At 43.5% G+C, this 26,944-nt stretch overlaps 3 protein-coding genes across 5 annotated transcripts in view; 1 reads left to right on the forward strand and 2 right to left on the reverse strand.

Moving 5' to 3' along the window:
• ZMYND12 (zinc finger MYND-type containing 12) overlaps positions 1-754 on the reverse strand; it is a 37,050-nt gene extending 36,296 nt beyond the window's left edge. The window contains exon 1 of the mRNA XM_075605097.1: positions 36-754. Coding sequence (XP_075461212.1) covers positions 36-145 — 110 coding nt within the window. The 5' untranslated portion in view covers positions 146-754. The remainder of the gene's footprint in view (positions 1-35) is intronic.
• On the forward strand, positions 331-16,331 carry PPCS (phosphopantothenoylcysteine synthetase). 2 transcript variants are annotated; one of them, XM_075605098.1, is made up of 3 exons: positions 331-1,509; positions 7,758-7,861; positions 15,080-16,331. In XM_075605098.1, the coding sequence occupies exons 1-3, from the start codon at positions 993-995 to the stop codon at positions 15,401-15,403; spliced, it is 945 nt and encodes a 314-aa protein (XP_075461213.1). In that variant the 5' UTR covers positions 331-992; the 3' UTR covers positions 15,404-16,331. The 2 variants fall into 2 exon arrangements, with proteins under 2 accessions (XP_075461213.1, XP_075461214.1); XM_075605099.1 differs by lacking the exons at positions 331-1,509; positions 7,758-7,861 and adding an exon at positions 13,667-14,120.
• Positions 16,320-26,944, reverse strand: part of UTP3 (UTP3 small subunit processome component) — a 19,316-nt gene continuing 8,691 nt past the window's right edge. For both annotated transcript variants that reach the window (XM_075605096.1, XM_075605095.1), the window contains exons 6-16: positions 26,553-26,630; positions 25,473-25,597; positions 21,459-21,605; positions 20,690-20,761; positions 19,584-19,624; positions 19,402-19,498; positions 18,906-19,046; positions 18,339-18,466; positions 17,906-17,963; positions 17,584-17,691; positions 16,320-16,484 (exon numbers count right to left, since the gene is read on the reverse strand). In XM_075605096.1, the coding sequence (XP_075461211.1) occupies positions 16,395-16,484; positions 17,584-17,691; positions 17,906-17,963; positions 18,339-18,466; positions 18,906-19,046; positions 19,402-19,498; positions 19,584-19,624; positions 20,690-20,761; positions 21,459-21,605; positions 25,473-25,597; positions 26,553-26,630 (1,085 nt within the window). In that variant the 3' untranslated portion in view covers positions 16,320-16,394. The remainder of the gene's footprint in view (positions 16,485-17,583; positions 17,692-17,905; positions 17,964-18,338; positions 18,467-18,905; positions 19,047-19,401; positions 19,499-19,583; positions 19,625-20,689; positions 20,762-21,458; positions 21,606-25,472; positions 25,598-26,552; positions 26,631-26,944) is intronic.

Genomic DNA, 26,944 nt, shown 5'->3' on the forward strand with positions numbered 1-26,944 from the left:
GGCACTGCAGAGGTTAAGAAAACGAGCTTACTTACCAATAGTATGTGACTTTGCACCCAGTGCACTGGACATAAGCAAGACTTCTGCACAACTCACACAGTACTTTCACCCCTTTGGGGTTGGACAGCGGGTTTATATTCGCCATGTAGGACTGAGCGGGGATTCCCCCTGCACCTCCTCTGAGGCTCAGCGCTCACTGCGGGGACTCTCCAGACTCCCGTTGCTAGGACGCTGCGATCGGTTGCTAGGGCCAAGATGCGCGTGGCGGGCACGGCAGGCTTCCCACTGCGGATTTGCTTTGCACGTGTCCGCTGATGTCGTTGACATTTGGAAGCAGACCGTTATTATTCCAGACACGTGCAGTATGAATGTGTTTGAAGTGAATGTCTGCAAAGGCACTTATATGCAGAGCATCGCAGACTCGTGTCACAGAACATAGCAGACCCATCTGTGGCAGAAGCGGACTAAAGTAGACCGAGTCCAAAGGCCACTACATATACCAGGGGCGGTGGTGTTATCAGGGGTCTATGAGTCAAGGCAAATGTGGTGTAATTCTGCGCCATTTAATTAAGAACAAAATCTCATTTAAATAACTAGGATTTTTTTCTTTGAAATCTATCTTTGACCCAGAATTGCTTCACATTTCCCTGATAAAATGACAGGCACTGTTGACTGTGTGTTATACATACTCTGAAATAGTCGGACCATTACATTTTCTAGAAAAACAGTAACCCTCCCATAATTTATATGTATAGCATATCCATGATGATTCACCGTGGTTCCATATGGGCGAATGGAATCTCTGCCAGAATCAAACATGGCCGCCCAGCGCTCCCTGCGTGATGACGCATTCAAATGCGCAGTTTTTCCAACCTAACTTTCCGAACCCGGAAGTGCTTGATGTTATCAGCGTGGGATAAGCAGCACCGAGGTGACACCTCCGACAGTGCGCTATCTCCGTGTCTAGAACCGAAGTCCCCGGCCCACTAGAGATGGCTGAGCCCATGTCAGCTCACCAGATCCAGCAGGACTTTGCCCCGCAGGCCGAGATAAAGGCTGCGGCCCAGTCCATGTCAGACTTCTCCCGGTTGCACGGCTCCGAGGGCAGGAAGGTGGTGTTGATCACCTCGGGGGGCACCAAGGTGCCGCTGGAGTCGCGCACGGTACGATTCCTGGACAACTTCAGCAGCGGCCGGCGAGGCGCGGCCTCAGCAGAGTATTTCCTGCAGGCCGGTTACGCGGTGATCTTCCTGCACCGGCACCGCTCCATGTATCCGTACAGCCGCCGGTACACGGCTGTAAACTGGTTGGACGCGCTGCAGCTCCAGCCCGCCGGGGAATCCGCTGCCCGGGTGGAGGCCAAGCAGTCCCATTTACCCGGGATTGTGCAGGTGTTACAGGACTATCACAGCATGAAGGGTTCGGGCAGGTTACTCCCTGTGGAGTTCAACACCCTGTCCGATTACCTGCACCTACTGCTTGCAGCAGCACAGGCTCTGAGCCCTTTGGGTAGGTTATTCCAGACACACACTGGAAGTATACTGTACTGAGAACACACATTCACATTATTCATGGTGCCTTTAAAGCTGCAGACCAAGCAATATCCTACTTTTTATTTTTTTAATTTCTGTATTGTGAGAAAATACTTGTAGCATTAAAAAAAACAACAAAACCTGACATTTTTAATGTATTATTTATAAAATGTTTTACCAGGAAGTACTGTAATACATTGAGAGTTACCATTCGTTTTCAAGTCTGTCGTGGGCATAGAGTAGAGCAGGGGAGCGCAAACTTTTTGTGCTGCGCCCTCCCTGTCTCTCTGCCCCCGGCTCTCGCGCCCCCCTGCTTACCTTCATCAGCGTCAAATGACACTGCGTGGGCGTGTGACGCCACGTTGCCATGGTGACGCAACACAGATGGCTGGATCCCGGTAAGTAAACAGTTGCAGGGGCCTCACAAGATCCCCCGTCATTTAATTTAAATGCCTGGGGGAAGAGCGCGGGGCCTCTGCAACTGCCGGTGGGCCCCCCCCCCCCCCCCCCCCCCCCAGCACAATCTCCTGCCCCCCACTTTGCGCAACGCTGGAGTAGAGTATGACAAAATACATGGTTACAAATACATTTACATAAGTGAACAGGTTATATATTATATACAAGACATAACATGCACAGTTAGAGATAATATATATTATAGACGTATGGAGCAGTTACAGACTAGATTAAAATGTGAGACAGCTATTCAACTAATAAAAACCAAAAGGTATAAAGTACCAAGCAACTACCCACGAGCAGTCCTTAAACCTCCCCTACCGATTACCCAGGAATGTATAAAACCAAACAAGAGGGGAGGTCGGACAGTTAAATACAGGACTCAGTGGGTTAACATCTGCCGTTAACAGCGGCCATCAAAATGACACAATAAAAGCATGTCACAAATGTTATAAAATGAAATAACTGTAAACCTGTGTTATGTAATATGCATCTTATACCTTTTCTAATAAAAAAAAGATTGAAAAAAAAGTGATAGTTTTAGGCTGCGCTTATAGTACAGACGATGCGACGTTGCGGCAAAACAAATGTATTGCCGCCGTCTCTTGCGCTTATAGTAAGCGCGACAGGAGCGACGTGGCGGCGCGAAATTTGGAAGCCTGTCAAATTTGACAATGGCCAGGTCACTTGCGACGTTGCTGCAAAGCGAAATACAACTTTCGCAGGGGGTGACGTCATCCGTAGCACGCACTATAAGCGCAGCCTTAGTTTTGAAAGAACTTAGACTGGTGGTGGCTGTGAGAGTCTCCGGTAGACTGTTCCAGTCTTGGGGTGCACGGTAAGAGAAGGAGGAACGGCCGAATACGTTGCTGAACCGTGGGACCATGAACAGCCTTTTGGAGTCAGATCTCAGATAAGTGCTGCATGTGGTAGGGGTGAGGAGTTTGTTCACGAAGACAGGTAGCTTGCCCAGAAAGTGTTTGAATTTTGCGCCTAGACTCAAGTGATGATCAATCTACTTCTTTGAACATTTCACAGTGATTGTGTGTTGTAGTTGCATTGGAGAACAAAACGGCATATTGTAGAGTGTATCAAGTTTGCTAAGGTGGGTTTGGGGTGCCGAGCCGTATACTATGTCCCCGAAGTCGATAATTGGCATTAGCATCTGCTGTGCGATACGCTTTCTGACCAGCACACTTAGGCTGTGCTTATAGTGCCTGGCGACCGCGACGTCACTCCAAAACAAATCCATTGACTCTGTCGCAAGCACTCGCTACCAAAAATTTGTAAGCCATCGCTACCAAAAATTTTGAAGCCGGGTAAATTTGATTTTTTTAGAGACACTCGCCAAATGTGACTGTCTAAACAAATCAGAGATCGCTGCCCGCCTCCTTTGTGACGTCACTGGCCTTGTCGCCAGCGACGTCTCTTAAAACTAAAATATAACTTTTGCTAGTGGCGACGGGTGCCGTCGCCGGCACTATAAGCGCGGCCTTAGGCTGCGTCCACGCTGCCGCTGACCGTTCTTAGTGCGGTCAGCACAGTCAATTTTAATTTGTCCGGCCGCGCACACTCATGAGCATGCATTTATGGTCACGGGCGCTGGGCGCTTGCTGAGACAAATTGACTTTGGGGCGCACGTAGGGGGTCACATGACCTCCTCAGCCAATCAGCGCCAGTCAATGTTTTGGTCACGCCCCCCCTGCGCTGACAGAAAAAGTTGCCGGACACCTGAACCAGCTTTTCCACAAGGTATCCCTAAAATGGTATAGTGCTATAAGGTTAGTTGTAACCCCCTAAGGGTGGGCACCCCGTACTCTTCTGCGTAGTGGAGCATGTGTATCACAGAGTTTTAAGAACTCTAATTGGAAATAGTTGAGTGCAGAATCAGGGTCGGGAATTAAGTCGATTCTGTACCAAGGGCAGTTGGTAAGGTCAGCCAGAAACTGTTGTGGGTTAAAGTTTCTAAATGTTCTAGTGTGGAGAACTTTAGGGCTTGATTGGGGTGGTTTAATTTTCCTTACACAGTACACTATTGCATAGTAACTGAATATCAGGAAGGGTGCCAGAGGATTGGATTCTGCTGGGATTTGAGGAGAGAATCCGGTCTAGCAAGGAATGGTTGTGCGATTTCAGGTTTGTCCGTGTGGGTTGGGAAATGAGTTGCGTTGTGTTAAGTGACTTGATTTGTATCTGGATTTTGTGGTTTTTAGGGTCGAGCTAATTGAAGTTGAAATCCCCAAGAACTAGCCAGCTCACTCTTCTCATTCAGAGAGGAAATGGAGCCAAGAAACTGGGTGACATCAGTCAGAGACTGTAGAGGGGCTTTGGGGGACGGGGGGGACGGTAGATAGGCTTAGAAAATGAGAGGTAGATTTTGCCAACTAGGATTTCAAAAGAGGGTGGGCTTGGGGGGCAATTTAACAGTGTAAATTGTAAGGTGTCTGCAATATAAAATAACACCCCTCCTCCTCTTTGACCTAACTCTCCTAGAAATGGAGTATCCCTGAATAGTGATATTTGCATTGGGGGTTTTATGGGTTAGCCATGTTTCTGTGATGTGTATGATGTAACATGCATTGTTTTGTTCCTATAGCAACCATTTACAAAGTCACATCCCTTTCTTGTTCTGAAACAGGCTCTGGCACACCATTTTTGAGCCCTCTAGCAGGGCACCAATTGTATTTAATGACTGCCTGGTCAGATAATCTTCCCCCTAGAACTTTACATCTTTAGGCCTGGGACCCGCTGCGCTCGTTGGCGCGGGCGGCAATGTAGCGAGTTCCCCACCAGCAGGGGAATCCTCGCGAGCCGGTCCCGGTCCCCACTGGCTGCACAGCTGACTACACGCTGTGGCGCGTCAGCCGCTAGGAGACACCACATAATGGTGTTTCCTAGCGTTGACGCGTCACGTGGTGTGGCTGTGAGCCAATGGGGAGGGGAGGCTGCGGGAGGAGGAGAGGCTTCGGGGAGCGGGGAGGAGTGTGGAGTGAAAGCAGCGTGAGTGCCTCTCTGTGTGTGTGTCTGAGTGCGTGCCTGCCTGTGTGTGTGTGTGTGTGCCTGTCTCTGTCTGTGTGTGTGTGTATGAGTGCGTGCGTGCCTGTCTCTGTCTGTGTGTGTGTGTGTGTGTGTGTGTGTATGAGTGCGTGAGTGCCTGCCTGTGTGTGTGTGTGTGTATGTATGTATGAGTGCCTGCGTGTGTGTGTTTTTTTTACTTACCTGCAGCCCGTGGCAGCCCGTGGAGGGAGGGGGGGGGAAGAGTAGCGGGTCCCTCCGCTCAAGCCACGCCCCCCCCTCCCTGTCAATCCTCCCACTCCCTCCCGCTCCGGCCCCTCACGTCATGGCCGCGCCCCCTCACGTCATGGCCGCGCCCCCCCGACCCGTTTGGCCACGCCCCCCCGCTCCGAGAAAAGTAGCCTGTAGACCGCAGATCGCGGTACAGCGAGTTGCACGCGCCGCCGGCAAGCAAGCCAGCCGTGCGGACGCGTGCAACGGGACCTTAGCCTTAGTCCTCTTCTGCTGCACTGACAACCATTTAGTGAACCCCCAAGCCGAATCTTCGCCGATTTAGCAGCAATTTAACTTAATTACTTATCATTGTGTGGATTGTACTGATGTACATAAAGGGAGAAAAAAAAAAAAACTGGTAGCTTGGACTGCTGCTTTAATAAATACATTTTGCACATTGTTTCAATATTGGTTTGATAATATGGTCCTGACTGTGTGCAGAACATAGATTGTTGTAGGCACAAGTAGTCCCTGTCCTGCTTACAATCTAATTTTGGTGTCTGAGGTACAGGGAGATAGTGACTTGCACCAGGTGACAATAAGTATTTAATTTGTAATCAATACCATTGAAAAGATAAATAGAGCAAACTATGCGGCAAAGCATATCATTCCTTTGCCATTGACATTCCAACTTCAAATGCCATTACATGACTGATCAGCATTCAATTATATAATTCATCAGTTCACAAAAAAGTGAAAGAAACAAATGCACCAACGCGTTTCATCCCGTGGGACTTTGTCAAGATGCATTTGCACCCACCCAAAAAAAAATAAAAAGATTTTTATATATTGGATCAGGGGGCAGAGGAGGATGACTGTGGGAGGTGGCGGGAGAAGATGACTGAGAACCAAGGGAGCGGAGCAGTTTGGCAGAGGAGTCACTCCGAGTTGGACCGTGGGAACAGAGCAGGTCGGGAGTTGGACGGCGGGAGCGGAGAAGGGGGCAGGGGAGGAACGTGCCCCAGCAGTTTGATCTGGAAGTCCTCACTGCCTTCCGGTGTCTGCCGCTGCTACAGCTCACTCGCCCCGGCCGTCCAACTCCTGAGTCCTCTGCTCCCTGCTCCGTTCCCGTCGTCCAGCTCCGAGCGACTCCTCTGCTCCCACGGTCCTCCGTCGCCTTCGCCTGCTGCCTCCCACTGTCGTCCTCCTCTGTTGCCCCGCTCTGCTCAGCGCAGATACGTGAGAAAATGAAGTTACAAGTTTATTGAATTTTAAAAATGTGGCTTTTTCCACTTTACATACGATAGGAGGAGAGTTGGATGGCGAATTGAATTCTGATTTTTCTAGGTATCAAATGAGGCTGTTGTGATAGGCACCGATCTGTTAATTAATCAGACTGCAGCAGCGGATAGGAATTACTTTCAGGATTATTACAAATATACATTTCACTATATTCATATTTGATTGTTTATGCTTGGGTTATATGGTGTGCAGCCAGATCTTTGTTTGAAGGTCCATGTTAAAGTATAGGTTAGTTTAAGGGAGGCTAAGGCTGCTTCTATAGTGCAGGATACGTCGTGAGCTACGTAGCTTGCGCCAAAACCACTAGGACGCCAATGCACATGTGCAGAGTGCGTGCCCACATGCGCGATGGGGAGACTGGTGCTGCATGCTACAAACAAGTTTGCATTTCCCGCGCGATGGTGTCACGTGAGCGATTTGCCCAATGAGGGTGAACCAGCACGGTGACATCACGGCCACGCCCCCGACACGCCTCCCTGTCGTCTGTAGGACAGGAAATCTCTCCTGCTGCAGGTAAGCGTGCTGTCCCGAGGCGCGCGGAAGCTAGCGCGTTCTACTATGGACGCAGCCTAAAGCTAAGATAATGGTAATTTTCTATACATGCTGAAGGTTTTCAAACAATAAGTTTATGTAGAAACCAGTACTTCAAACCACATGGCACAAGCTTGTTTAGCAGCACAATGATTTATTCTGTTAAAAAAGTCTTGTATTTTTTTTATTTATTCCCCATGTTTTTACATAATAATAATTACTCTTTCTAGTGACGAAGCTTGTGCCATGTGATTTGAAGTACTAGTTTCTATAATGCTTGCGCCTTTGCAGCGGGCCTCTTCAGCAGCAAGCACTAGTGCTGGAAAGTGGTATAACTGAGCAGTAAGATGGTCTTTTTGTTTCTACTGGGAGAGGGAGAGTGGGTGTTTTTTTTGGGGAGGGCAGGGCTGAAGACTTTGTTTTTTTAAGTTGAAATAGTAGTTTCATTCTTTTGTTTGTAATAATAAATACACTAATAGCAGATGTGCTGCACATTTTTTTACAAAACAAAGATTTGCACCCCGATGAGTTTCTGGTTGTGCTCCTGCATTAGACATTTCATATAATTATACATTAACTCAGGGGTGCGAAACTATGGCATTATTATATACCTTACCTTTGGTTGCCAGCAATATCCAAATTATTTTTTCTCAGGCCATAGTTCCTTGTTCATGCAAGATTTACAGAAACGAATTGCTTTTATTTCAGGATCAAATGCGATGTTCTATTTGGCAGCAGCAGTTTCAGATTTCTATATACCTGCTTCAGAGATGCCAGAACATAAAATGCAGTCATCCAGTGGACCATTGCAGGTAGTGTATATTCATGTAATCTTTGACGGATGCAATGAAACAACATATATTACATTCCTGCTCCCTTTCCACTTCCAGATGTGTGTTCCTTGCTAGGTAATATCTCATGTCATCTTTCAGGCCTTGCATACTGCATCAGCCCCTTATCTAATTCTCTTCACATGCTGTACTGTATATGCTTTTTGTAATGTCCCAATCCTGTACACACTTTAACCCATACCCTTCTGTCCTAATATTGATCATTTATGTGTGTGTTAACCGCTTAGATCAGAACTCTAAATACTGTAACTAGTTCTAAAAATAAATCCTCTTCAGTTTATTGAAATGTTTGAATAAGATAGGAGAAAATTTAAACAACTTACCGTAATTTTCTTTTCCTGGAACCATGGCAGTGGGCACCATTGGGTTAATCCCTTCTCACTCTAGGTAGGACAGGAAGTAGACTTTTGCAGGTAGGCCATATAAGGCCCCTCCCTCTACCTGCACACTAGTCTTACGATTCTTCCATAGCTGAAAATATATAACTGATAGGCATTAGACATACATAGGGAGGGTAACTATGTGCCCACTGCCATGGTTCCAGGAAAAGAAAATTACGGTAAGTTGTTTAAATTATCTCATTTCCTGATCACCCTGGCAGTGGGCACCATTGGGACATACCCAAGCAGTGCAATTTTTAGGGAGGGAACATCAGAATAGACAACACCAGTTTAATGTCTTATCAGTTCAACCTTTATTAATACCCTTTACACTTTATTTCACTACAGTTTCTAAGACTCTACGTCCAAAGCTTGCGTCAGCTGATGATTGTACGTCTAGTCTGTAGTATTTCAGAAATGTATTGAATGAGGACCAGACAGCTGCTTTACATATCTGCCCTGGTGTGGCCTGGGCTTTGAATGCCCATGAAGTAGCTATGGCCCTTGTAGAATGGGCCTTCACCTTCAAAGGTTTATCTTGTCCTTTGCTTTCATAAGCTCTTTGATACAAGACACCATCCACTGTGCAATTGTAGTCTTTGATGCCGCTTGTCCCTTCTTTGGTCCCTCTGGGATGACAAATAATTTGTCAGACTTTCGGATATCTCTCATCCTTTCTAGGTACACCTTAAGACATCTTACCACGTCCAATTTGTGTAACCTTTCCTCTTTCTCATTTTTTGGTTCTGGACAAAATGACGGGATCACCATCTCCTGACTTATGTGGAACTGTGATACCACCTTTGGCAGGAATTGATGTATCGGTCTAAGAACTGCCTTGTCTTGATGTATGATTAGGAATGGCTCCTTAGCAGATAGCGCCTGTAGTTCTCCCACTCTCCTTGCCGAGGTGATTGCTATCAGAAACGCCATTTTCCCAGACAACCATTTTAGGCCAATGTCCTGTATTGGTTCAAACGGAGCTGCTGTTAATACATCCAAGACTAACGACAAGTCCCATGTAGGTACTCTGTTCTTAATTTGAGGTTTTAACCTTTTAACTGCTTGAAAGAACCTGATTATCAGTCTTTCTACTGCCAGATTTCTTTCCAACAAAGCTGATAGTGCCGACACTTGTACTTTTAATGAGCTGAGACTGAGACCTTTCTCAAATCCTTTATGCAGGAATTCCACTATAGATACAATTTTTGGTGAAAGGAAATTTTCTCTCTTTTTCACACCAATCACAAAAGCAGAGCCAGATTCTATGGTATACTCTTGATGTGGAACTTCTCCTTGCTTGTAAGAGGGTTTGAATTGTTTTCTCTGAACAACCCTTCAGTCTCAATGTCTCCCGCTCAATCGCCATGCCGTCAAAGCCCATTGTTTGGTATTTGGATGGCTTATTGGCCCCTGTTGCATCAGGCCTTTTTGATCTGGTATGTGCCATGGTGTATCCACTGCCATATTTACCAGTTGTGTAAACCAAAGCCTTCTTGGCCAGTATGGTGCTATGAATATCACCTCTGCTCTCTCTTCTCTGATTTTCCTGATTGTTTTTGGAATCAGAGGAATTGGAGGGAACAGGTATCCCAATTTGAAGTCCCATTTGAGACTGAGAGCATCTGTAGCTTGTGCGCTTGGGTGAAATTGTCTGGAACAATAGTTCCTTACTTTGCGATTCTGGTGTGTCGCCATCAGATCGATGTCTGGTTGACCCCATCGCTCTACCAGGTCTTGGAATACTCCTGGATTTAACGCCCATTCTCCTGGGTGAATGATATTGCGACTTAGAAAGTCTGCTGTGACATTTTCTAGTCCTGGGATATGTATGGCTGTGATATCCGACAAGTGGCACTCTGCCCAACCGAGTATTTCTGCTGTGAGCTTCATCAGCTTTCTGCTCCTGGTTCCTCCTTGTTTGGCTATATATTTGACCACAGAGCTGTTGTCTGATTCTATCTTATACAGCCATCTCTTATTTTGTCCTGGAAAACTTCTAGGGCCTTTTGTACTGCTTTTAATTCCAGCAGATTTGATGGTAAGTGGTTTACCTGATTTCCCCAGGTTCCTTGCACCACTTCTTCTCCCATCTGAGCCCCCCAACCTGTCTTGCTCGCATCTGTTGTAATTTTTAACCAGTGCACAGGTTGTAGCGTTTTCCCTTTGACCAGGTTTCGGGTATCTTCCCACCATTTTAACTCTTGTTTTGTTTGTGGGTGTAACAAGATTCTTTGTCTTGTGTCTTTGTGATTCCCGTTCCATTGTTGCAGAAAATTGTTTTTGCAGAGGTCTCATATGCAACGCTTAATGTTGAAGCGAATTTCCCCAGGAGTCTCATGCATTCTTCTGCAGAAGTCCTGGTAGCTTTTCTGAGCCTCCTTGTTCGCATGGCTGTCTAGCCCCTTTGCCTCTGGCAATCTCACTCCCAGAAATCTTAAGAGCTGAGTGGGTACCCAATGCTCTTGTCTCTGTTTATTAACCAACCGTGATGTTCTAGGAAGGTTATTACCATTTTCTGGTCTTGTTGGAGTTTCCCCCCATTCTTTGATTTTACCAGGATGTCGTCCAGGTAAGGGTATATCTCTACCCCCCTTTCTCATCTCTGCCACTAGAGGGGCTAGAACCTTTGTAAACGACCTTGGGGAAGTTGCCAGACCAATGTTAGTGCTGTGTATTGATAATACTCTTGATTTACTGCAAACCTTAGGAATCTTTGATGCCCTTTTGCTATTGGTACATGTAATAAGCGTCTTTTAAGTCTATCGCCACCATCCAGTCTCCTGGCTGTACCTCTTGTATAATCAGATTTACAGACCCCATCTTGAACTTTCTTATCTTCAAGACTGAATTTACCTTTCTTAGGTCTAGTATTGCTCTGTAATCCCCTGTAGGCATCTTTACCAAAATTATTCTGGAAAAATTCCGCTTCCTCTTACCTTTTCTATTACTTCTGCCTGTAGTAATTTCCTTAAAGCCGTATTCCTATAACAGCTGGATTCTCAGAAGCTAAACATCTCTTTATCTTGATTTTATTCATCTGTTGGAGACTGAATCTCCTGGCTCTGTCCTGATGCCTTTGTTATTATTGCATCTAGTTTGCTGCCGAATAGGAATTCACCTTCAAATGGTAATGTACATAAGGTGTTCTTTGATGCTGTGTCAGCCATCCACTGTCTGAGCCATAAAGCTCCTCTTGCTGATACCGCTCGTACCATAGACTTGGCTGCTATTTTTACTGCATCCAATGAGGCTTCTGCTATGTAATCAGTTGCCCATTTCACCACTGACAACGCCTTAAGAATAGTACTTCTTTTTACACCCTTGTCTATTGCCTCTTCAATATTGGCAATCCACACTCGCATAGCTCTAGCAATTGATGTAGTTGCTATGGCTGGCTTGTAGGCTGTTCCTGCCGTAACATATGCTTTTTTTTTTTTTTAATGCATAATCCATCCTTTTATCCATAGCGTCTTTTAATGACGCTGCCTCCTCTAAGGGAATTGTGGTCTTTTTTACTATTCTGGAAATAGCAAGATCCACCTTTGGGCTAACCTCCCACTTTCTCATTTCCTCTTGTGGGAATGGATACATCTTCCCAAACCTTTTAGGCGTAATACTCCGGCGTCTGGTTGCGCCAACTCCACCTGAATGAGGTGCTTAATTACTTGATGGATAGTAAAGACTCTACCTTTTAAAGCAGCAGCAGTAAAAGCAGTAGTATTACTAGTAGCAATAGTAGCAGTAGTAGCAGCAGTAGCAGTAGTAGCAGCAGTAGTAGCAGCAGTAGTAGCAGCAGTAGTAGCACGCCTAGCCTGTCAAAGCAGGCCAGTACAACTCTTGAAGCAGCCAGGACACTTTTTTTTTTTTTTTTTTTTTTTTAAATTTCAGAGGTGCCTGTTTTCAACCTCCTCCTGTTTGGATTCGATCCCACAACTTCTTCCAAGTATCAGCTCAAACACTGCACACCCCAACTCTGTGAGCCACAAGATCACCATTGTGTTAACTCCTAAATGTCTTTCAGTTCAAAAACCTGTATCAAGGCTTTGATGAGTGGATCCACCCTTTCTACATCAATTTCAGATTATTCCTGAATATCTTGATCTGATGAATCCATTTCATTCTCTGACACATGAAAACAATCACTTTCAGACCCATATGATGAAAAACCTTTCCCCTTATCCAGACTGGTCTGGGATATAGATCTTTCCTGCGCAGGGTTAACAGCTTGCTGCACTGCCGCATCAACTCTCCTCCTTCATCAATAAAGAAAATGCTCATTTGTTCACTGGTATCACCTGCAGGTGTCTTAAGACAATCTTCACATAATTACTTCCCTATTAGGGCTGGTTTCTACAAGCTGAACACCATTTAGTTTCTTAGCAACCTTCATTTATGTTGCAGGGATTCCCCCGTCCCTTTTGAAGATCCTGCTTCTGGGAGGGTAACCACTGAACTAATTTATAAAAACAAAATAAATGCTAAACATACACCCTAATGTATATATATATATACCATCTCTTTTTTCCCATTGTAGAACTAAACTAAGGACTCACCTAGTCTTGGGAACTGATGTTTTGGGTGTTTCCATTTTTGCATCCATATCCAGCACTTGGCTTCTCCCTGCTGAGCGTTCCATGCTGCAGCTTCACTCACACATACATCGTGTGGCCGTCGCATCCGTGACGTCATCAAGTGCTCGTGCTCATGCACCCGCGCGGCTCGCGTGTCCCTGCACGCACTTGCCGGCCTGCACGCGCGCGCTCCCGAGCGGCTACGTGCCTTGTACCCTTCACCGCAGTATCCTGCGGTCCTCTGAACCTCCTAGGTTCCCCGCGGATTCCTGGGGTAGTACCGCCGCGTTGCCACGCTGTTGCGGTCTCCGAGCTCCTCCGCTCGCAGCTATTGCTGCTCCCCCTTCCGCTGTGGCGGGCTGCCGGGTACTTTACCGCAGCGTACTGGCGCTTATGCGGTGAGTCTGGGCCTCCATTGGTCCCTGCTGCAGCATTGTGCGCCTCGTGTCTTGGGCATTGCACTAAGTTCCTCCTGCTGCAGCCGTTTCCCCCCACCCAACAGGGGCACCCCCGACTCTAAGGGGTCTCCGACTTGCCCCCCGCAGGGCGCACCGCGGAGCTTCAGGGGAGAGAGGTTGAGACCCTGGTTATCTGCACAAAGTGCAGTAGGTGAGCCCTGTTAAAAAATAACAAATCCTACACCTAGCTGTGAGGACAGGAAAAAGACTAGTGTGCAGGTAGAGGGAGGGGCCTTATATGGCCTACCTGCAAAAGTCTACTTCCTGTCCTACCTAGAGTGAGAAGGGATTAACCCAATGGTGCCCACTGCCAGGGTGATCAGGAAAATGTGCTTTTTATATAAGTTCCATTTTTGTTGGTGCAACAGGTCTGCTTTCACCAATTACATATTCTTCCCAAAGCACTGTAAAGCGAAATTGTCCACATTTAATATTCATACGGTGCACGTGCCATAAATGAAAAGGCTTGCAGAGTAGAATTATTTTCTTAAGTCCACATAAAAGCTCAAACGGAGCAAATGTATGTGGCAAAGACTATCATCCCTTGCCATTTAAAAAGCTACAATTCATTATCTGAGCTGTAACGAGTATTGGTTTTACAAGAGTGTATTGTTGTTGTTGGCAAGCTTCTGGTTGTATGTATTTTTTCCCCTCTCTTTGTATCCATAAAATGCTTTGGCCTGGCTACAGAGGTTTGTATGCATTCCTGGCAGCACAGTACATTGCTGTACTGTATATTCAAATCAGAATTGGAAACCCATTGCTAGGAAGCTTTACAGCAGCGATCTGAAAGCCTTAGCAGAATAAGGCAGGTGTTTTTTTGTTTTTTTTTTAAACATAGGATTGAAGCATGTCTCCACAGCTGAACCCCATTAATTTCATCTCCTTGTACCCCCTGCTTCCCGAGATAATTACCTCAATAGGGGGTGCCGGTAGCTGCTGCGCTCGGTTACCAGGGATCACGTAATGGCTGCTTTTTGAAGCTCGTTGGCCAGTAGGAAGCTGTGAGATCTGTCACCGCTTCCTATTGGCCCACGGGAGCATTACATTTGCAGGCGATACTGACACCCCCATGGGTGGTATTTCTGGAAGTATGGTATGGCTGGAGATTAAATTAATCGTTCAGCACCCCCCCCCCCTGCTTCAAACTGTTAAATAAAAATTCACACACTAATCGCCCCCTTCGATTGCTGCTCCACTGCTTCCGCACACAGTGAATAACATTCTTTACTGCATTTACTGCTCTCACAAGGTGTGTATCAGTTTCCCTGTATTTTGTCTTTAACGGTTTTATGAAGAAGCAAAACATGGGACTAGTTTAATAAATGCATAGTAGGTTTACATCCAAGTCTCTGATGATTATTCTAGTGTTGAACTAGTTGATAAATACATCTACAGAGTACCCAGATCTGTTCTGAGAATATTAATACTGCCTTGGATCCTCTGTTACCAGTCCCACCTAAGTGCATCCCTCACCTACTCCTTCGATCCACACGTTCTCCTTTACTAGTTAAAAACATCAAGTATAAAATGAGTGTTTCATTAGGAAGAAAGTATAATACAAACTCATACTGTGAAGGGGCCAGTGTTAATCTCTCACGGGTTTCAAATTACCCACATTATTGTATTCCAACAGGGATCCCCTTCTCCCTAGCTTTACATCTACCTGTTATCCTTTCATATCTTCTCCCCAGTATCTTTCCATGTGAATATATAAAAGTATAGCTTTTTTTAAATTGCTAATGTCACTTTTATATTCTTCTTCAGCTCACAATGAAGATAGTGCCTAAAATGCTTTCTCCGTTGGTAAAAGATTGGGCTCCCAAGGCATTTGTTATTTCTTTTAAACTGGAGACTGACCCGCTGATTTTAATCGAGAGAGCACGGAAAGCTTTGGCAACCTATCGGCACCAAGTTGTCGTAGCCAATGTCCTGGACTCAAGGAGATCGTATGTTGTAGTTGTAACTAGCACAGAGGAGACTAACCTCTCGGTCTCTGAGGAAGAAGACGGACTAGGTGTGGAAATAGAAGAGAAGATAATCAAGGATGTAACATCGCGCCACGCAAGTTTTATAGATGGACTAAATTAAGAGCTATTAAGCCATACTGCACAGGAGCTGCGGCCTGCAAGTATTTCAAAACATAAGCCATGGATATCTCCAACTTCTTTTCATAGGCAATGCCTGCATCTAATGTGCAACGTTTTGCCAGATAATTAAAAAAACAGTTCAGTAAGCAGTGTTTATTTTTATATATAGGCAAGATCAGACTCCCATCGGTTCCTTTTTTTTATTTTCATAGCAGTTTCTTTACTGTACCAGACTCGGTTAAGTACATATGTATCTTCCGGTTGGGATGATTGAAATAGTCTTATAGCTTTCCTTTTGCAAAACAAAGATTCTTAAAATACTGTAAGCAGGTGAAACCACCTGCAGTAAACACTAAACAGAATTGTATGTGGGTGCTATTAATACAGAAAATGATGCTTACTGATGCACATCAGACTACAACATACTTCAAAGCGTTAATCATTAGCTTGGCTCAAAGCTATTTCATTGAAGTGGTAAGAGCAGGACTGGCACTGCAGGACAGAATATTCTGCATCCCATTTTAGAACTGCCAACGGAAAGGCTGTAGTAAGGCAATTACTAATCCTGTGGTCCTACGCCTCAGAAAGCCAAACTGTTATAAATATCTACAGGTAGGTTTATCTAATGCATATGTTCTTGCTTAGATAGGAGCCAAAACGATATCCACAGAAACAGTTGTCTAAAAGATCAATGCAAGTCAAGCACATATTAACCAGAGGTTTATCTCTTACTGTACCTATGAGTGGAAGGGCAAGGGAGCTAGTGTTATCTGCTGTAACTATGGTACTGAAACGTTTAGTTGCTGTTGAGTTTTCTTTCAATGTAATACAGCAAGCTCAGATTAAAACACATTATTCAGTGTACATAATGTATTTACTAGGAATGTGTAGCAAGTCTTTATGGAAAAAAATAAACATTTTTAAAAATACATATGCAATTGTTTATTATACAATATCTCTTGTAATCAGGTGATGTAATTCCCAGGCACGCGCTATTTAAGCTTAATACTTTTCTTAACTCCAGCTCTAATGCCAGATAATTCACCGGAATATCTGCTCTCCTCCTTGCGTACCTCTCGAACCTTAGATGGGGGAGAAAAAAAAAAGTTTAAGAAAATGTTGAAAACACACCCCACTTTTCCTTGAATAAAAAAAAAGGGTGTCTACTCATGGAAAGTGTTCTAGACCTTGCCAAGTCAAAACATATAATGCAAAAGCTAGACTAACTACCTTACTTTCTTCTTTATACAGGGACCTTTATTCAATGCATTTATTCATGTTTATTATGCATGTGGTACAGTTTAGTCTGCTACTGTATATTGTTCAGTGCTGCTAGAACATACACAATACATTGTTTAAGAGCGTGGAGTACGTCTGTGCTATTTAGAATAAGCTTAAAAAAATATATAAAATAACTGAATAATAAAGATCAAAAGCCTTTCTTGTTTATATTGAGGGCAAAATAAAAATTCTGCTCCAGTTTTCACAATTTCCAGGAGCATTCGAAAAGCGTCAACCCCCACACCCAAAGCCTATGAGTTTAACGCAATGTTAGTATCTGGACACACACACACACACACACACACACACACACACACACACACACACACACACACACACACACACACACACACACACACACACACACACACACACACACACACACACACACACACACACACACACACACACACACACACACACACACACACTGTTCAAAATAATGATGTTCCTAAGCTCTAGCTTCTGACTGTATTGGGTTCCATTTTAACTTCCCAAACACTATATATTTCAAACATTTATCTCTCGATAATGGGGAAAGACAGGGTCGCAGACCTATCAGACATGACAAGTGGTATTTTTTTATTTGCCATCTCCTGCCACATCAGATAAATTTAAAAAAAAAAAAAGGGACGGGCAAGAAGAGACCAATTAAAGTAAATAGAAACTAAAGTAAGGCGATCAACATGGACTGCTGCTTTTACTTATCACTTGTAAGCTATTCTAATTTATTATTTTCTGAAGTGGAAACATTTATATCAGCAAGTTATCGTGTCCAGTTTCTTTTTTTTTTTTTATAGATGTAACTAGGAAAAGGGTCAAATCTTATGAAAACTAATACCGATAGAACATATTTACTGCTCTAATTATAGTACAGTTAGAAGATGTACGTGCACATACCTGTCCCTTTCTGCGAATCTTGGCACGCCTGAATTTTTCACGATGTTTAACTCTAGGGTTACGATCAATCTTCTTCCTTTTGGGTGTAAGTCCTTTATTCTTTGCAATCTGAAGTGCGGGGGGGAGAAAAATAAATAGAGAGTGTTTTACAGCAAGTACATATTGCAGAAAACAGAACAATGCTTTGCACATTTTTTGGCAACACTCTTAGTAAACATTTGCACAGACGAAGATGGGCAAAGTTTGTCTGGTTTGTGAAATCAGGCAGAGATTTTACACATCTGTAGTCTTGTTATTTTTACATTACGTCCTGTAATATTACCTGGTAGGTAATTGCTCTCTTTGCATTTGGATCCACCTCCTTAGATAGAAACTCGTTGCTAGAAAAACAGAACCAAGTATACTGTTTAGCACCTATGGTGAAGGGCTTTAAAATGTACAGATTTGTCTTTTCATTGTATGTCCTAAATTAGTCTGCACACCAATGTGCTTAAATAAATAATTAGTGACATTTTATACATATCCCAAGCCAACAGAATAGAAGAATGGATACAGCACAACAGGATCTTGGTGAATAAAGTAATTGTATTAAAGAACATTGTGTATGTTTTAATACACTTTATTCATCACCATCCAGCTGTTCTGTATCCATGCTGTTGGTTTGGATGATGTACAAGTCTTTTGTATTGCTTTCTTACGTGACCGTGTTGTACTCATTTGCAATTTTGTGTATGCATGCTTAAAAAGTTACTTACACTGTCTCTTCCGACCCACGCTTTCTTTTTTCTAATAATTTGTTTTCCATCTGTCGGTAATATTTCAAAGCCGCTTTCTCATCCAGATCAGAATCCTCATCATCAGGTTGTATTTCAGATAGAGGTCTCTAAAAACAAATGATATATTGGAATTTAGTCATGGTTACAATCTATTCTGTGAATCGCTGACAATCTATACAAAAACTATTAAATGCTGCATAAATATGTATTCGAACATTTCCAAGGACACTGCAATTCATTTTCTATCCAGGAGCTTTAAAGAAGCTGTGCTGAAATCTTGCATTTCTAGAATAATTTATGCGAGATACTCTTGACTACTATGGCAGGATAGATCGTTGTGATTTTACCATGCCAGGATTACCACTGAATTATGTGCGACACTCAGTTATATTGCAATATGGCAGGATATTGGTGGGGCCCAAGGCAGGTCACAACAAAAAGGTTGGAGTTTTCTTTTAGCATAAACTTCATTATTACCCTCTATGCTTATAGCAACCAAAACATGCAACCAAGTGACTTTCAGAAACAGAACAAAGAGGATGTCACCTTTGCAGCAGCTTTCGTGGAATTTCTTAGCAGAGTGGTAGATTTCATCTTCGGCGATTCAGTCTTATGTAAATCTTTTGTAAGAAGGCGCTGAATTTCTGGTGACAACCTTTGATCCACAACGCTCAGATCATTTATCAACTATAGAAATATCAATGTTTACAAATGCAAAATTAACATTGTTATATTGAGGAGGCTTTCTACATAGGCCACTGATACATTATACTAGTATCAAAAAAATCACTAATCAGTGACACAATAAAAGGCCACACTACAGAAGGTCTTTCATAGGTTATTAAGTTTATTTTCCCCGTTCATATATTTAATTTTAACATTTAAAAAAAAATACCGATCAGTAACCAAAAGCAGCTGAATCAAGTGACCCAGAGATACAGTATTTAGCAACTTATTACATTTGACATGTTTTGTAATTTTAAAAAGGTGAAAACTCAGCCTCATTTCAGAGTAATTGAAAATTTCAAGCCAAACGACTCACATTTCTGTAGGCAACAAGCCTTTCGATTACAGGGTGACCATGTACTGGGATCCGTTTTGCCTTCAGCAGCAAGTAATAACTAATATTTGTACAATAACTGCAAGAGAAACAAAGTGTGGGAATAGTAAGTGGTGCACAGGACAAGTTATATACAAAACAGTGAAATACCCTAGTTCACTTACTTTAAATACAGTTGGTATTTTGTCTGAAGGTAGATGCTCCCCTACAAAAACACAATGGCAGCAAAAGATACATTTAAATCACAATTGTTCCAAAATTAGTCAAATGTGGGACATTCTTATCTGTCAAAACACATATAAACCTCAATTTGTTTGTTTGGGGGGGAGGCGGTTGGTGAGTCCATTTGGTTTGGGGGGGGGGGCGGGCATGATTTACAGAATATAAAAATCAGAGCTATAGACTCATGAATCATTTTTTATTGCCCATTAATATGAAGCCAATAAATCAAAGGATTTAAAATAGATAATCAAGCATGTAGCAAAGGAGCAGAAGAGTTTCATCACCATGGTGTGATTATTTATTGAACATTAACGGTCATTAATGATTAATAGTGGCTACTGGTCTTTCGTAAATATACCATCTATGTATTGTGTGTATATGCACTCAATTTCCCCAGAGGAAAAAAAAATGCAATTCAGAAGTTGAGACATCTAATTATTAATTTAGAATACTGACAGGAGCTTAGCAAATTCAAGGGAACGCCAATGGGTTTAAAGGTGTAAGAGAATCGGGAATAACATAGGTAAGAGCCTTGCTCTTGTTCATTGTGTGAACTTGGAAACATTCACTGAATTAATAGGCCTGTTCTGATAGATCAGTGGTTAGATAGAAATGTGCATTTCTCTATACTCCCAAATACAAAGCAATGCAGTAAGGCCCTTATTTATCAAGCTGGACACCTAACTGAAAGGTGCCTTGTGTCAGAGGACTGTTTAGTAACTATGGCATTAAACATGTTCACATAGAATTCTATGGACAACGTCATTCCCAACTTGAAATGCCATAGATGCAAAATCCACTTCAACAATGGATACATCCAATGGTTTTGAATTGAAGATTTGTGACGGGTGAAGAGACCTTTTAATGAGCCAAGCTAGTTCTTCGTGGCTATAAAAGCAGTGTGCAAAGTTTTTTTTACATATCATTTATTACAGTTACGCAGATTTCCCTTGTGAAATCCCAGAAAGTCATATCACAACCTATGACAAATCCTCCTGTCTCCAGGACCAATAGATCTGCTTGTAAAACAATCAGGATTTTGTATTACCTTTCCTTGAGGAATACTTCCATCCTTCACCATCTGTAATAGCGGCTCCAGGTCATTTTTAACATCTGCTAACTATCAATGAAAAAAAAAAAAGAATTTAATGATTACAACAAAAGAAAATGACGCTCCCGGCCACAGTGCAGCAGCACGCTCTGCTCCAACCAAAACCCTGCTTTGTTACAGTTCTATATGACATTAAAGGCCCATATTTACAGAGCAGGGCTAACCCAGGAGACATACCGTTCTTTCAAGGGAATGAACCATAAGGCATCTTCTGGGATAGCACCACTTATGGCCCTAAATGATCAATATTGATGCAGACATTCAAAAATGTAAGATAGATATATCTAATATATATCTATCCATCATCCATCCATATCCATCTATGCGTGCGCACACACACACACACACACACACACACAGTCCGTGGTCAGACCCGCTGTTCTCCGCAATGTCAACGCAAAAGTGAGAAGAAACAAGGGCACGACGGATTTTTTTTTTTCAAGAACAAATACGTATTTTAAAGAACTATGGTTCTTTTTGTGGCTAAAACAAATATTTGTTCTTAGAATTTTATATCCATCGATATCTATCTATACATATATCCATAGTGCCCATGTTCCTACTAAATTTGTGATGACATTATACAAACAAAATATATTTAAATATGAAATATACTTCTTTCTAAATAGTTGCAAGTGCATTCACAGAATGCCTATGGCTTGTTCATGCTGCTACAAGGCAGAAACGCCGGCCACCTGCTGCTTACCTTCAGTTTTAAATCTTCAATCAGTTCCAACAATTCGGGAGATTCCTTCTTGAGCAACTTTCTTTTTTCCTTTTCGGACATTTTTTTCAAGTCTTTAACAATTTTCTGTTCCGATTGTTTTCCCTCATTCTGCTTCTCTTTGAAAGCCTAAACGACATTTTGTGTTGGTTAAAAAATACGAAATTAATTCTGACCAACTTCCTTTGTTAGTTTTGTGACACAGAACTGATCTGTTCCCTGCTGAAGAGACCAATAACGCAAAAAAAAAAATAACACGTGTGTGCCGCTGGTCTCCTTAATATCACAACGCTCCTGGTTATACACACACGTTAGTGCAGGGTTTGTTGATTAAAGGAGGCCGGCATTTTCTCCCACCACTTTCGACTCTTGATAACAGGCAGTTTTTGGCCCGAAATATCGAGTCTCGTTCACCAGGGTGTCAGCCTGTCATTTGTTCATTATTTGTGGACAGAAAGAAAAATATAGTTATTACTGCCAGAGATGGAGCAATAACCAAGAACCCATTACAGTGCGCTCACCTAGCATTATTGAGTATTGTATAGTATCAGATACCAACAAGATTAGCTAGGTCGCCATTATAGCCAAATAGGGGAACATATAAATCGCCCCTAATATATCGACCAGTAATAATGAAAGTTTTAAAATACTTTATTAGAAATGATATCACAAAAGAAATGGGGTTAATTGGCACACATATAAAATTAAGACACTGTACAAGCATTAAAAAGGCTATCATTAAGCTACCTAGTGATGGAAAATAATGTTCCCTAGGTTAGACCTTAGGATCTTAATAGGGTTGCGATACCTGTTAGGTTAAGTGCCAGACAAGCTGCGTTGCTTGATAATGGGCTATGTCCTAATCAGAGTGGTGGTAGGTGATCGTAGGACAAGGTAGTTATTGTAGGGGCACTTAAAAGACAAAAAGTGCCTCTGGGTAACCACGAGCTGTATAGATGTAGCCTTGTGTAATCTCCAGACCCAGAGGTATGTCTGTATCATACACACATATTAGCCACAGAAAACCCTAGGCAAACTAGCCACAGAGTAAATGCCTTGATACAATTAGTATAAATGAACAGCCCGTCTGAGTGTTTTGGGGACTCGAACACAGAGAATTATTATTAGAAGTCCTTCACTTCCACTTAGCTGGTAGCTATTGTTTCAAATGATATGAAAAGCCACTTGTTGCTGTATTACAGAGCATATACCTAGTATGGCACTTCGTATCAGAGTAGATTGTTACAAAGTAGGCTCCTAAGTATCGTTTTTCACATGAATCCATGGAAAGGCTGCATACTGCTGCTATGTGAAAAAAGCTGGAAACTGCAACAGTGTCGCCGCTCGGGAAAGTGAGGTTTGGAAGGAGAACCCAGCCTAAGGCCCCGGACATGTTTGCTGCGTGCTTGCGGAAGCGTGCTGACGCGCGCTCCCGCTCAGCACTGAGCCCCTACAGCCGCAATTAGAGCGGCTTTAGTAGGGGCTCACCAGCGCTTCCGCGCGCTTGCGGAAGCGCAGGTCTTGGGGGAATTTAAAATTCCCCCGCTTGCCGGCGAGACAGGCCGGTCACGTGAGCGGTTCGCCCAATGAGGGCGAACTAGCTCCGTGATGTCACTGGCCCGCCCCCGGCCAGTGACGCGCCCGCCCCTGACCGCCCCCTGACGGCTGCTGAGAGCACTTGCGGTAAGCAACCGCAAGGCCAGGGAAAGCACCCGCTTTCCCTGCGCCTCAGCACGCCAGCAGGGAACATGGACTCGGCCTAAGGCTGCGTCCATAGACACTTCGCCCGTGTGCCATCCGTGGGCGTGTCTAGGGGCGTGCCAGACGTCACGGAGCTGGTTCGCCCTCATTGGGCAAACCGCTCACATGGCCGGCCCGTCGCGCCAAGAAATCAGTTTTAACTGATTTCTTGCGCATTGCGCGCCCCCGTCCGCCCATACCATGGACGCAGCCTAAGTCAAATCTGCTGTTCATACTATAAGCACTGCCACATTGAGTACACTGTTTACTCTAAAGCTGCGTCCATAGGACTGTAGCCGTGCTGAGGCGCGCGGAGGCTGAGGGAAAGCGGGTGCTTTCCCTGGCCTTGGTCCGCGCGCCGTCCGGGGGCGTGTCGGGGGGGGGGAAGAGGGGGTGACGTCACGGAGCTGGTTCGCCCTCATTGGGCGAACCGCTCACGTGACCGGCCCTGCGCTTGAATTAAAAATTTTGCTAAGACTTACGCTTCTGCACACTTGCGGAAGCGTGCGCGAGCCCCTGCTAAAGCTGCTATCATTGCGGCTGCAGGGGCTCACTGCCGAGCAGCAGCGCACCTCAGCACGGGTCAGCACATAAGCACTGACCATGCCCGAGGCCTTAGGCTGCGCTTATAGTTACGGCGACGTGACCGCATGACGCCAGCCATCGCCATAATAGCGATTCCTGCTTATAGTGCAGGAGTCTGGACAGAGGGCTACAGGGGGCGTGGCCGTGAGCGGTTCGTCCTCATTTGCTGAACCGCTCACGTGCCGCGCCGATCGCTGAAGAAGTCCAAATCATTGGACTTCCAGCGATCGCGTGATGTCAGCCGTCACGCCCACTATGGACTCCCGCGACGGACTGCATGCTCTTGCCACGGCGCAGCGTCGCAGTAGCCATAACTATAAGCGCAGCCTAAGTTGAGTGCTCAGTTGGTGTTGTACAGTAGCTTCAACTGACTATCTTAATAATCTACCGGTTCCATGGATATGCTGCACACTTCTGCTATGTGTAAAAACATGAAGCTGCAGCAGTGTAGCCACTTGGAGCCGTGTAGTTTGTAACAGGACCTCAGTTTCTGATCAGTACAGCTGTTGTAGATAAGCGAGGCACTGTCTCTCTATCCAGCTAGTCACTAACGAGCTGTGTTATACACCGTTATTACCCTATGTGAGTTACATTTTCTCTACCTTGGCATTATATTTACTTTGTTCTATAGGGCTATACACCCTCAATGATATACTGCAGTTTTATATTATAACTGCATTGAATACTTACACCTATAGACCTATCCAATTTTTCCACTGCTGGATGTCTAAGTAGGTCTACTGGGGACTATCATATATATCGACTATGGTTTGATAGATATTTATACCCCAGTTTATCACCTAATCGCCACTACACTACGTGGATATATTCTTATTATTATTCACTGTATATAGTTATTATCACCTTGTTATGTAATATATTTGGATGTAATAAAATATTATTATTTTAGTTTTTTAACATTCTGATCCACTGGTCAATAGACTGCCTCTACAAACCATTTATCTGATAGACCAATGTAGTCCTACACACAACTTTATCAATGCGAATTGAGTGCAGTATTTGGGGCCTCCTTGATCCTCTTTGGATCAATCTCGTATAGCCATATTCATTCTCTTGTGCACCTTGGGTTCTACTTTGGTTACCTATTTTTTAGGACTACACTAATGGTGAGCGGTCCGATCAATCTTATTGTGTATTGAACCAAACATCATACAGGATTTCCTGACAAAAGGATGTTAGCAGTTTGAAATGTTTATATCGTAGTACTTTTGGTGTGCATATATTCTATAATGTGATAGTCATTTAGTTTACACATTTTTGTCTAGACCAGCACTATACATACGTATCTATACACAATATTATGACACTCATGAGTAGAGCGACCAGATGTCCCGGTTTTTAGGGCTCTATCATGACTTTCTGGGGGTGCTATCCTGTTTTCTAGCCTTTTGGCCGCGCATGCATAAGGAACACATCTCACAAGTAATTATGGGAGCAGTATAAAGACGTGGTATTTATTTCTTCACCATGCCACTGCTATGGATTCCCCCAGTGTTTATGATATGACTAACAGACACTTCATCCAGTGATCTGTACTCATGGCAGTGTACAGTCCACCACGAGAGCAGCTTACAATGTTCATGCACCAAATACTGCAGAGATTCCTTTTTCCGACCATAAAACTTTGTAATGTGAACGCCATTTTGTTACCTGTATAAAATCCAGACCATAGTCTTCCTCATTAAGATTATTCGCCAAGCGCCTCTGGATACTCTGAGCTGCCTCCTCTTCCTCTTCTGCCTCTGCATCAATTTCTTCTTTACTCCTCTTTACTTCTGTAGTAAGAATGCAAAAAGCTTAGCACACATCTGGCTGGATATGCTACAATCACAATAAAACGTGACCGCAATATGTCATTTTGTACAACACTAGCTTAGTATGATGTAAAAGATAACGCCTAGAGACCAAACCGTGGCAAAAAAAAAACCTTGCACGTTACAAAATCCACAATCCGTTCCACATGCTGAAATATGGGATGTGTACATGTTCTACTGGCTTATTACACAGAAGTCAAGGTCACCATCTGATTTACCCAGAGAGCTTGTCAAATTGCTGCAGTCAGGCACTTGACTATGCTTAAAATGAGAACATCATGGATTGCAGGTTTAACCCTAATCCATTATTGAGAATCATGTAATAATGCAATGCAATATTTCCCATGCCCCACTTCAGGGATTTATACATATTCTGTTGCATTTATCGATTTGCAGAAAGTATCTTGACATTTGTGAACATGCTCTGGTATGAAGTTTGAGCTGTGGAAGTCCGCAGTAACCTTACGATAGGCAAGGCTGCCGTGTGCTTGGAGACAACGCGATTCATCATGACACAAGAAAATCTTTCAATAGCAGTGCACAGATTTGTATGATGTTTTAAAAAGCACGGCATAAACCCTAAAACATAAACAAACAGCTGCAGTAAGTACGGTATTTCATGGATGGGTAAAATAGGCTCTGTGACAGTAAACTGCTTTCCTAGAATGTTATCTTTTCCGCACACTGCCTAGCAGTAGCAAGTAGCAAGGATATCAGATCTTAAAGCTAATCTTTCCTCTGGAGTGGGAAAAGGCCAAGAAATAACAGATGTATCCTAATGAAACAAACCCACTGAGGTGACATTCCCTGCTGTGTCAATCCTTTTTTTTTTTTTTTTTACCCACTTCTCTTTTTCCTTTCAGTTTCCAGAACATAATTCTGAAAATTTTAAAAATAAAACAATAAAATAACATACTTTTTTTGTTGTGTTCTGTGTAGTCTGTGTCATAATATAGTTTCTTCTTCTGACCCCAGGCCATCTCATCTGGAAGACCTACAAGTAGCATGCAGAAGAAAGCAAGATGAAAAAAAGATGTTGCAACAACAGTACTGGTCAGCTGCAATCACATACGTGTGTAAAATAAAGAGCAGCATTCAATGAATGTTTACCACATGTTAACTGCTTCAATGGTTGCGGTTAGCTGATTACCTCCAAAACAAAAAACCATGGTCAAGCTTCCAAAGAGAGGGTTAGGAAAAAAAAAAAAGGGTGTGTGCACCAAGCGTACGCGATGTAAGTGAAACATCTGGGTGTTTTGTCAGTGAAGTAGTATAGTCAAACAAACGGTTTTGATAGAGGCACACTTT

This window comes from Ascaphus truei, chromosome 6 (genome assembly GCF_040206685.1).
Source record: "Ascaphus truei isolate aAscTru1 chromosome 6, aAscTru1.hap1, whole genome shotgun sequence".
In the NCBI taxonomy this organism is placed as follows: Eukaryota; Metazoa; Chordata; class Amphibia; order Anura; family Ascaphidae; genus Ascaphus; species Ascaphus truei.

Coding starts and splice junctions, on each gene's coding strand:
- PPCS (XM_075605098.1), top strand. CDS start 993: ATGGCTGAGCCCATGTCAGCTCACCAGATCCAGCAGGACTTTGCCCCG. Junction 1,510..7,757: donor ACAGGCTCTGAGCCCTTTGG/GTAGGTTATTCC, acceptor CTTTTATTTCAG/GATCAAATGCGATGTTCTAT. Junction 7,862..15,079: donor CATCCAGTGGACCATTGCAG/GTAGTGTATATT, acceptor ATTCTTCTTCAG/CTCACAATGAAGATAGTGCC.